This window comes from Seriola lalandi, unplaced genomic scaffold, assembly GCF_002814215.2.
Source record: "Seriola lalandi dorsalis isolate HSWRI2012SDOR001 ecotype SW California unplaced genomic scaffold, Sedor1 jcf7180002054479, whole genome shotgun sequence".
In the NCBI taxonomy this organism is placed as follows: domain Eukaryota; kingdom Metazoa; phylum Chordata; class Actinopteri; order Carangiformes; family Carangidae; genus Seriola; species Seriola lalandi.
In genome coordinates this window covers 29850-41106 of record NW_019525032.1, presented here as the reverse complement: position 1 = coordinate 41106, position 11257 = coordinate 29850, and the positions used below count along the sequence as shown (strand labels likewise).

General features: G+C 45.4%; 1 protein-coding gene across 1 annotated transcript; it reads right to left on the bottom strand.

Annotated features, from left to right (window-relative positions):
- Window positions 1-228: 228 nt before the first annotated feature.
- taf5l (TAF5-like RNA polymerase II, p300/CBP-associated factor (PCAF)-associated factor) lies at window positions 229-5010 on the bottom strand. Its single transcript, XM_023412431.2, has 5 exons — window positions 4857-5010; window positions 4180-4321; window positions 3099-3203; window positions 2178-2938; window positions 229-1478 (listed from the first exon to the last, which is right to left on the bottom strand). Exons 2-5 carry the CDS (start codon window positions 4316-4318, stop codon window positions 681-683), a joined length of 1803 nt encoding a protein of 600 aa, XP_023268199.1. The 5' UTR covers window positions 4319-4321; window positions 4857-5010; the 3' UTR covers window positions 229-680.
- Window positions 5011-11257: the final 6247 nt, after the last annotated feature.

Sequence of the window (11257 nt, the reverse complement as noted above, 5' to 3'; positions counted from 1 at the left end):
TGAATACAGGCTGTGTGCATTTCTCTGTGGACTGAGGCTTTGATACTTTCACAGTATTAATATAGAAGCTAGAGCTGATCTATAATCACACTACACATGGACACACACCTTTACACTGGAGGAGCTTTAAGTATTTTCTCAACTTTTTCATTTTCTATTTAGGTACAAATTATTTTTTGCAGATTCGATCTTTTTATCCAACAGGAACAATATTTTCCAATAGTCACATTTCATATGCTGCTTTTTTATTGATAATTAAACTTGTGCATGACAGCAGAGTGAACAGTCTTCGATCACCAAGGCACCAGACCCAGAACTTTACGCTTTTTAAATCATCAGCTACAAGAAGAAACTGAGGAATTCTTTAACACTGATGTCTAGTGAAGACACTTTGGTAATGTGAAAACACCACCAGCGACAGAAGGTCATTTCTCTAGAAAAGAATATCTAAACCAGTTTTTGAAGACTGAAACTTAAGGATTACAAAAAATAAAACATATTTAACCTTGCTGCTTTTCTATGACGATAACTAATGAGGAAAACAAAAACCTGACTCCTGGGCAGGTGCTGACATTGAAGGAAGGAAACCACAGTCTGAACGGTGACCACATTCTCAAACACACACCTGGAGACATTCAACCTTTTCTCCCAAACACAAACACAAACACAAACGTCCGTGGCTACTGCTCTGCTTTCTCTTGTGCAGTTCCCGTCACCAGCAGCAGGTTGCAGGCCATGAACTGGACGTTCAGCACGTTGCTGGTGTTTCCAGTGTAAAGTCCCACCAACTCGCTGGACGAGCCGTCAGCCGGCATCCCGCCGTGGGAGTTACGGATGTCCCACACCCGGACTGAGTTGTCCATAGACGACGACGCCACTAGGCTGCTGTCCGGGCTGAAAGACAAGCTGGTGACGCTGTCCGTGTGTCCCCGCAAGTCTTTGAACAACGTCCCCGACGCCAAGTCCCACAGCTTCACCCGCTGGTCCTCGCCGGCAGACGCCAGGTACTTTCCGTTAGGTGAGAAGGCGAGCGACAGCACCGGGCCGCGGTGGCCAGTGAAGAGGCGAACAGACGCCCCCTGCTGGGTGCTCCACAGCCGGACGGTTTTGTCCGTGGAGCCGGTGGCCAGGTAGTTGGAGTTGGGGTGGAACTTGACGCAGTCGACGTCGGCGAGATGGCCGGCGTAGAGCCGCAGCGAGTAGGTGCGGGAGAACGTCCAGAGGCGGGCGGTGCGGTCGTGGGAGCCGCTGGCGAAGTAAAGGCTGCAGGGGCTGACGTCCACGTCCCACACCGGGTAGGCGTGGCCCTGGTACAGCACCGTGTTGGTGAAGCTGCCCAGGTCCCAGTAACGTATGGTCGTGTCCTCGGAGCAGGAGAGCAGCCCGGAGCTGTCCGTCAGGAAGGACGTGCGAAACACCGGGCCGCTGTGACCTCGCAGCGTCTTTACCTCGCTGCCCGAGCCGTCCTCCTCGTCCACCTGAGGAGACACAAGAGGAAACAGTCACCTGACGTCACCTGTCCCGACTCCACACGGTTCGTCCTGTCTCCTGAAAATGTTTGAATGAGTTTCAATTATGGGAAAAAAATATCAATTTAATCAATTACAGCTTTTATTCAAATTATATTAATTATCTGTTAATTGATTATTTTCTAACTAATTGTTTCATCCGTCAGAAAATTGTGATAATCACATTTATTCACATTGAAGAATTCAGGCTTCTTTTCATTTACAGATAATCAAAGTGATTCATCAATTAGCAAAAAGTCACAGATTAATTTTCTGTGGATTGATGAATTGATTAATTGGCTGATGGTTGCAGCTTTAATCAGTTAACTAATTAATGTATATAAATAAATAAATAAATAATCAATGGAAACACTGATGCTGATCAGACAATAAGTAATGTTATGACATCACTTCTGTTCACATGTAACAGAGACATTATGAAGCCCGTCAATTCTGAAGGAGTTAAAACCCCTAAACTTCACAAATACATTAATTGATTATTTAAAAGGAATCAATAATGTGAATGAAGCTTCTGTGGGTCAAGCTTTTCAAATCTGAGGGTTTGATCCTTTTAACTGTTTCAGAACTGGAGATCTGAAGGCGTCACACCGCTGCGACCGCTCTACTTCCACGTTCACTGCTCCGTAACCAAATCCATCCCTCCCTCACCTCCTCCTCCAGCACGTCGCAGGCCAGGTGGATGCGCGACACGTCGGCCTGATGCGGCCGGGCCTTCAGCTTTCTGGCTCGGAGGCTCCACAGCTTCACCGTGGAGCTGTCGAAGCCGGCGGCCAGCAGCCGGCTGTCGGCCGAGACCTCGGCGGTGTTGAGCATCTGCTCCGTGTGGTGGAAGGCGTAAAAGCACACGGTGGTGAGCGAGGGGGGGCCCTCGCGGACTTTCTTGATGCAGTCCTGCAGAGCGTCCAGGGCCGCCTCGCTCTGCGGGATCCCTGCGGGGACCTCCACCCCCTCCCCGCCCTCCGCCCCGTCCACTCCCGCCCAGGTCGAGGTGGAGTTCGGGGTGGCGGTCGCCCCACTGGCAGTTCCGTACAGCTGGTAGTCCGTACGCCTGGAGGCGGTGACCTCCACCTGCAGGTGTGTGCTGAGGGCCCTGCAGAGGGCGCTGTTGTCCTCGCTCTGCAGGTAACGCAGCAGGTAGCTGTAGGCCGGCTCCGTCAGGTGAACCACATACTTGTGCTCCAGGAAAGCACTCAGCTTGGGATTGGCTGCAACGTCCTGAGCGGTGAGAACATGGCGGAGCTGCTCTATGATGGCACGCTGCTCGCTGTCCTGAAGAAAGGCACTGTGGAAACGACTGTAGAAACCGTCTACTGCCCCCTTCAGGCCACATCGCACCATGTCCAGGTGGAGGTAGATGAAGAGCGGGTAGAGGACGCTGCTCACCTCCTTCGCCCAGGATATTTCTGTTTCTAATTTCGTGGAAATAAAACATTTCCTTGTGTCAATAAAAACAAGCTCATGTAGCATCTAAAAAGGAAACATGATTTGATGGATAACTATTTCCAAAACAACTTAGAGCAGATATTTTAACTGGCACAACAGGCAGCTGCAGGGACGTGCACGTCGTACCTGAGAGAAAGGAGCGCAGCCTGGAGTACTGAGCCTCATACTGCTGCGGGTCCGCCTGGCAGGGAGCAGCAGAGACGATGTTGGCACAACCCGACTCTGTCTGCACTGCTCCGAGAGAGAGAGAGAGAGAGAGAGAGAGAGAGAGAGAGAGAGAGAGAGAGTAAAGTAAAATATTCTTCCTCTTCATCTTCTTTTTAAAGAAATCACAAAACAACCTTAAGGAAGACGCTGTAGAGCTGCAACACTAAAAACGTTTACAGAAAACGCGTCCTGTAATCATTGTTCCAACATCATACAACAAAAGGAATTTGCCAATTTAAAGACAAGAGAGATACATAAAAATAAACACTTCATACATTTAAATTCCACAAGTGTTGTCTACCACCTCTCCTGTCCTTGTGGCTGAAAATCCTTGGTAGCTAATGAACAGCTTTGTTAATCTCATAAGCATCATTCACTCTGGAACTGTGTCCGTTATTGTTGGAAGATTTTCACATTCATGGAACTATAGATTATTAATATCATTATTATTAGTAGTAGAACATTAAATGTTGGCAGCATTTTAATGTAGCTCGTAGTCCTGCTAATTTATGACCTGTTGGTTCGTTCAACGAAACTAAATGTACAAACAACTTTCACTGGATTAACTTAGATACTGAAGTAAAAGGTAAAATCATGATGGGACGTTCTGGAGTTATAAGGGAAGTAAGATGATTTCTAAGCAGGTTTGTGGACGTTTGTTCATGATTGACGTCGGAGAAAACGATACCCTCAGAAAGTGTGAGTCACACTGAATCAGAAAATATGAGTATCATGTCTGTGTGTACAGAAGTGACTGAGTTATGACTCTGGTTTTTGGCAGAAACAGCTGCGACCAGGTGCTAAAGGTATAACTGAATGGAAACACCTGGAGGTGGAATCTGCCCTGATGGTAGTAAAAGCAGCCCAAATTATAACAACCCATCCACATCAGTGTTTACCTGTTAATTAAAGAAAAAGAAACCCAACCGAACCCAAAATGTTCTGTGTGTAGCTACATGCATCAGGTGCTCCACCACCTTCACCTGTGCAGCTGGCTCACCTGTGAGGCTGGCAGCCATCTCCTCGGCCGACTGGAACAGTTTGGCTCCTTTCAGGGAGCCGTCGGTGTCCACATACTGCCTCCTCTTCAGGTACTGAGCCACGGCATACTGGATCTGCTCGGTGCGAACCCGCTTCATGACCTGAAAACCACGACAACAACAAAAAACCGTGCAGCGTCACACACCTGACGTTTCCGTTCAGAGAAGACACCTTCACGTCACTTTCTCTCTCGTCAGAGATCATTGGGAGCACGAACTGTGAAAGTCTGGGAGTTTACAGGTAGATAGGATGTTGTAAAACACGGTGCATCTGTTTTAAAGAACTTAAACTCCGGTTCATTCTGTCCATGATAACTTTACCCTCCTGGGCGCAGCATCTTCCCAGTAGCTAGCTACCTAGCGAAGCGGCGAGCTAACGTGTTTACTGGGGCAAAGAAGCGCCGTAAACGCCCAGACTGACGCTCTAAATGTGGATGTTGGATCATCTGTAAGCCTGAAACAACTGGAACCGTGGACTAATCCTGTCTAAAGCTGCCAGTTTTCCATATTAGCAGCGGGTACCTGAGCGGAGCTAGCCGGCTAACTTAGCGCCTAGCAGCGGGCCTGGCGGCTCGGGGCTTTTTGAGCGGGACCGATCCGGGCCCGCGGCTTCCGTCGGTTGGAAATGTTTACTCACTGCATATCGGGCCGTGCTTCTCCGTCCTTGGTTGCTATACACAGGAAGACGAAGTTATAACGCAGCTCAATCTACGCCGCTGCTCGTCTTTGCAACTCCATCGTGGTCGTCCGCCCCCCTCCCGCTCAGCCGCCATCGAGTAGCGCAGGGATCTGCTACTCAGGCCTGGTTTCGTGTTATCGAACGATCGATGATCGACTACTTCCGCCTGTATTTTTTTTTGTTTGTTTTTTGTTTTGTTTTTGATTGATAAACAGTATAAAGGAGGACAGTATACAAAACAAACAACAAAAGCAACAGTGAGAATACAGGGGCACAGTAAAGAAAATAAATAAAAGAAGCACCAGGGGTAAATTAACATACATTACATAAAGATTTTATAAGACATACATAAGAAGTTCTATATAATTCTCTGTTTCCTTCAGGAAGGCAATGAAAGATGGTTTTTGGTTCGTCAATTTACTTTTATGGATGAAACATTTTGCCAATATTATTAATAGCTGTATTATGAAAAGATGTTGAAACTGTTGATTTGGCCACTCCTAACATTTCTGCTATTCCTCTGATGGATTTCTTCTTTTTCTTCAGCCTCAGGATGAACTGTTTCACCTCCATTGAGAGCTCCTTTGACTGCATGTTGTGTGTTCACAGCAACAGCTTCCAAATGCAAACGCCACACCTGGAATCAACTTCAGACTTTTTAACTGCTTAATTGGTGACAGGTTAACGAGGGAAGAGCCCATGCAGCCTTGTTTTTTTTTTTGCAGCTTTCTGAGTCAATTGTCCAATTACTTTTGGTCCCTTGAAAAAGAGGTGGATGCATATTAAAGAGCTGTAATTCCTAAACCCTTGCTCCAATTTGGATGTGAATACTCTCAAATTACAGCTGAGAGTCTATGTGTATATAATTGTATCCTGAATATGTTTTTGTAAACAGCTAAAATAACAAAACTTGTGTCACTGTCCAAATATTTCTGGGCCTAACTGTATATGGGCTGCAAGAACTTGTGTGCAGAGCAAAGACAGAAAGGTGAGATCAGACATCCGTGGCGAATCTGGGAGTCGTGCCGTGTTTCATTTCAGTTGAACTATTTCCATTAATGTACAAAGTTTTAATGGCCTGACAGCAAAAATCCCCAAAGCCAAATTTTTCTAAGGAGTGAAAGATGAAGTGATATTCTATAGGTAACAAGAAAAGAAAATCAGACATGCCTTTGTAACTGTCTTTGAAAAGTGCAGTGAAGAATTACAAACAGTTTGACATTAAATAATGCACATAAATACAATATATACTGTATGTGTTACACACAGACACATTTTACATTCAAGAAATACGTAGAAAAATATCTTAGAATAGAAAATGTCTTTTATAAAAAAATAATTAGACAGACAACTGATACAAGTTGAGCTCATGTAAGAATAAGTCCCACCAACACTTTAAGTTGTACATATATTTACACTGATACATAAAGTGTGCCATATAAAATATACAGTATGCTATAACAAAACCACATGATGAGTGGAGTCCTTTATTCAGGACAGTAAAAAATGATTTAAAAGATCTGTTGAAAAACAAACATAATGTGACTGTTAGAGCCATTTGTATATTTGTGTGTGTGTTAAAGTAATGCACTGGTTGCCACAGTAGGTGGCGTATTGAATGGCAACACATGAAATGTATAAGTAGAAGAAGAGGCAATTACTCCTCAGGTGTGCTGCTTACCGGGGAGAAGCACACAGTTTTTGACCGTCGCCGTTTAGAGCCCAATGTTTACGTTGTTTATGTTTATTTTCAGTTATTGGTACAACATATGTGAGTGAATATCAAAGGCTGTTTTGTTACACGGTAAATAAATACATCATAATCGTAAGCACAAGTCGGATGTTTTGATTTATCATATGGAGCCACTTCATGACGACGCGTCAACTACGCATCCCAGTAGCAGCCCCTCACTGTGGCTTAGGTTTATTTTGTTGAACCCAAGTCACTACAGTGACAGTGTTTAGCTTCTGCCTGAGTTTTGGATCATTACAGTTTGATATAAATGCTGTAAACATTTCTCCAGTTTTCTCGCACCAGATGTTAGAGTCTGGTCTTCTGTGCAAGGTTCATCCAACAGTTTCTTACTTTTGTTTCAGTTTAACTCCAGCTGTGCAGAAAGATACGGATCCACCTCACAGAAGGTGTCGATCAAAAGTCTACAGGCTGGATTTCCCTTCCTTAGCACCATGTCGATCAGGCCTTCTGCTTTGTCTGCTCTGGGCAACGCTGGGATCGACTCCTTTTCCCTTTCGTTTATAACCCTCTTTTTCAGAAGCTGATCCATCAGGTCTTTTAGAACAGAAATGGACACTCTGGCAATAAACTCTGCCCGAGCAGAGAACAGCTTCTCCTCGTCCTCCCCTCTGCTTGGTAGATTTAACCCACTTGGATCACGACCTGGAAGATAAGTTACTTTGATTGGAGGGCTAGAAATCAATTTCAACATTTTTAGTGCAGAGCGTTGTTTAATCCTTGTGGGGAACTCTGCATTTGATCCATGATTTATTGATTAAATTAAGTTAGAAAGGTGCATATTCAGACTTGACTTATACTAGACTTGATGAGACGTGTTTAAAACTCCATAGAGAACATTCACTAGGTTTTCTGACTGTCATTCAACAGTGTATCTCACCTCCTTCTTCAACTGGGACGGGGGGCGAGGCTGGTTCACTGGCTGGGGGATGGGAAGCTGAACTTGAGGCTGGTTTTAAATCTGAACAAGAAACAAATTGCAAGACAGTGAAGCATACAGTTTGATTTTCTGCAGGAAACTAAATAGCATTTAGCATCTATCTATAACCCTGTTCAAGGCTCCGGTGACAAACATCAATTGTTACATGTAGAACAAAAGAAGAATTGTGTGAATTAAAAGAGTCATGAATTTTCAAATGTGTGAATGAGTAATTAATCAAGCCTTCTGTACCAGTTAGTTCAACAGGATACTCCCAGACGTGTTTCTTCTCTTGGTCTTGGACTTTCACAATCGCTAACTGCTCGCTTGCGGTTAGCCGAATCTCAAAAGTCGGGTGGTAATTTGGTCCATAGTTGAAGTCAAATACTGCAAACTGTAAATGTCTCATGGTTACTTCACCATATATTAAGTGACCATATAAATTTAAAGCTGTACTAATAGAATTTTCTATATATTTTTTGTTTATATTAACAATGAACTAAATGGCTGTGTAAACTGAAAGGTGTTGGTCACCTGACTGGCAGTTCCCCTCAGCTCTACTGATCTTTTTAGCTTCTTTAAGCTCATTGTTTTTGGCTGGACCAGAATAATAATAATAATAATACATTTTATTTAAAGGCGCCTTTCTTGGCACTCAAGGACACCGTACACAGTTACACAAATTGAGATTAAAACACATTAAGAATTAATTAATTAATTAACAACGATAAAAATGAAATATAAAAATAAAAACAATACAAAAGTGCCAGAGCAATTGGCATTAGATGGAAAAGGCAGTTTTAAAGAGATGTGTTTTGAGTTGAGATTTGAAATGGGGGAATGAATCGATAATTCTGAGTTGGGGTGGTAGTAGGTTCCAGAGACGGGGAGCAGAGCAGCTGTGTTCTGGACCAATTGAAGTTTATGGAGGGATTTAAGAGGGAGGCCGAAGAGGAGAGAGTTACAGTAATCCAGACGGGAAGTGACGAGGCTGTGGACAAGGATGGCGGCAGTGTGGGGGGTAAGGGAGGGGCGGAGGTGATTAATGTTTCGTAGGTGGAAGTAGGCAGACCGGGTAATGTTACTGATGTGGGATTGAAAGGATAGTGTGCTGTCAAGGATGACACCCAGACTCTTAACCTGGGGGGAGGGTGAAACGGAGGAGCTATCAATAGTGACAGAAAAACTGTTGGTTTTGGATAAAGTAGATTTGGTGCCAATGAGGAGAACCTCGGTTTTGTTACTGTTTAATTTAAGGAAGTTTAAAGGTGAACCAGGTTTTTATTTCAGTGATGCAATCAGTTAGGGAGGTGGGCGGGAGAGTGGATGAGGGTTTAGTGGAAAGGTAGAGCTGGGTGTCATCAGCGTAACAGTGGAAGTCAATGTTAAATTTGCGGAAGATATTGCCGAGGGGAAGGAGGTAGATGATGAAGAGGAGGGGCCTTAGGACAGAGCCCTGGGGCACACCGGAAGTGACGGGGGAGGGGATGAATTTAAAGGACTTGAGTTGAATGAACTGAGTGCGGCCAGAGAGATAAGATGTGAACCAGTCTAATGGAGTGTGGGTGATGCCAATGGAAGACAGCCTGTTGAGGAGAGTGGTGTGACAGATGGTATAAAAGGCTGCGCTCAGATCGAGGAGGATGAGGATGGTGAGGAGCCCAGAATCAGCTGCCATCAGGAGGTCGTTGGTGATTTTGATGAGTGCTGTTTCAGTGCTGTGGAGTGGACGGAAACCGGCCTGGAACTGTTCATACAGTTTATTGTGGGATAGGTGAGAATGGAGTTGGGAAGCAACAGTTTTTTCGAGGATTTTGGACACGAAGGGTAGATTGGAGATAGGACGGAAGTTGTTGAAGTTGGAGGGGTCGGCGCCAGGTTTTTTCAGAATTGGAGTAATGGCAGCAGTTTTGAAAGATGTAGGGACAGTTCCATTGGTGAGAGAGGAATGGATGATGGCAGAATTGAGGGGGACCAGAGAGGGAAGGCAGGCTTTAACAAGTTGCGTGGGGAGGGGGTCCAGTTGACAAGTGGATGGCTTGGATTTCTGAATGAGTTCTTTGATTTCTGAGAGAGTGGGGAGCAGGAAGGATGAGAATGAGTGTGTGGATGGGTGAAAGTTGGCTGAGATGCTGAGGTGAGGATTTGGACCTAGGTGCTAGTGGATATTCTTGATTTTTGCAGTGAAAAAAGACATAATGGAGTTGCAGAAGGAGGTTGTGTATAAGTGAGGGGGGAGAGAGTCCTTGGGTTGGGTGATATTGTTGAGCAGGGAGAACAGTTGCTTGGAGTTTCCTTTATTTGCTTCGATGATACTGGAGTAGTAGTGGGTTTTGGTGGTGGCAATGGAGTCCTTATAATGTAAAATATGGTTATTGTACATTTCTTTGTGGATAGTTAGACCAGTTTTTCGATGGAGTCGTTCAAGTTGCCGACCTTTGGCTTTCATAAGACGAAGTTCAGGGGTGAACCAAGGGGCGGAGACGGAAAAGGACTCAGATCTGGTTTTTAACGGAGCAAGAGAATTAAGAATATTATGAAGTCCAGTATTGTAGTGAGAAACCAGATCATCAGGGGTGGACAGGTTGTGGATGTCAGGGAGGTAGAAGGAGTGGATACTTGATGTGAGAGTGGCAGGGTTGATGTTCTTTGTATTCCGGAATGAAATGAGGCGTGGTGTTTTAGAAATGGAAGGAGTGAGTTTCACTGTAAATGAGAGGAGAAAGTGGTCAGTTATGGGGAGTTCATCAGCTGTAAATTCAAGGGGGGTGACACCGGAGCAGCAGATTAAATCCAGAATGTGTCCTTTGGAGTGTGTGGGAATAGTGGTATGCTGCTGACATCCAAAACTCTCTAAACAGGATGTGAAGTCTTTGGTGAGAGGTAGATTGATTATGTCCATGTGGATATTGAAATCACCCACCAGTATTATATTTGGTGAGAGAGAGGCTAAATGGGAGAGGAAAGCAGCAAAGTCATTTAAAAAGTCACTATTCGGTTTGGGGGGGCGGTAGACAGTAGCAATGATGGTTGGAGTGGGACCAGACAGCTCGCAGACAGTGGATTCAAACGAGCTGGAGACGGGCACAGACACCGGCGAGACTTTCCACTTGTCGCGGTAAATTATCGCGAGACCTCCTCCCCGACCGGAGCCACGGGGTTGACAGACGTAAACAAATCCACTAGGAGTGGATTCAATCAGCTGGGAGAAGACGTTGGGCTGTTGCCATGTCTCGGTTAAACAAAGAAAGTCTAGCTTACGGTCTGTGATGATGACCTGGATGAGATGTCCCTTGCTTGTCAGTGAGCGGATGTTTAGCAGAGCGAAGTTGAGTGAGGTCTTGTCGCAGCTGGAGGTGGTGTTAGTCGACGAGTCTAGGCGGGTCAACAAGCTGTGGTCGACAACCCGGCCGGTGGAGCGTGGAGGGCGTCAAGAGCTGGACCAGATGGACTTTATTGTTGTTGAGCTGTTATAGTGGAAATTCCAGCGGGACCCTCGGTGAATGTATCTCCGGCGGGGCTGGAAGGTGATGTCCGGGTGAAGGTGGAGTGCCTCAGGCGCAGGTCTAGGCAGGTGACAGCGCAGCCGGAGCAGGTCAGTGGCCGAGTACTGGAGCATCACCAGCACTGGCAGGTGGACGGGCAGTAGAAAGAGCCAGACACATACGGACAAGATGTATGTCCTAC

Excerpts from the sequence above, each read along its gene's own strand:
- taf5l (XM_023412431.2), bottom strand. The coding sequence starts at position 4,318 with ATGAAGCGGGTTCGCACCGAGCAGATCCAGTATGCCGTGGCTCAGTAC. Across the intron at positions 3,204-4,179 it reads GATGGCTGCCAGCCTCACAG|TGCAGACAGAGTCGGGTTGT; the intron begins GTGAGCCAGCTG and ends CTCTCGGAGCAG. Across the intron at positions 2,939-3,098 it reads GCTGCGCTCCTTTCTCTCAG|AAACAGAAATATCCTGGGCG; the intron begins GTACGACGTGCA and ends CCACGAAATTAG.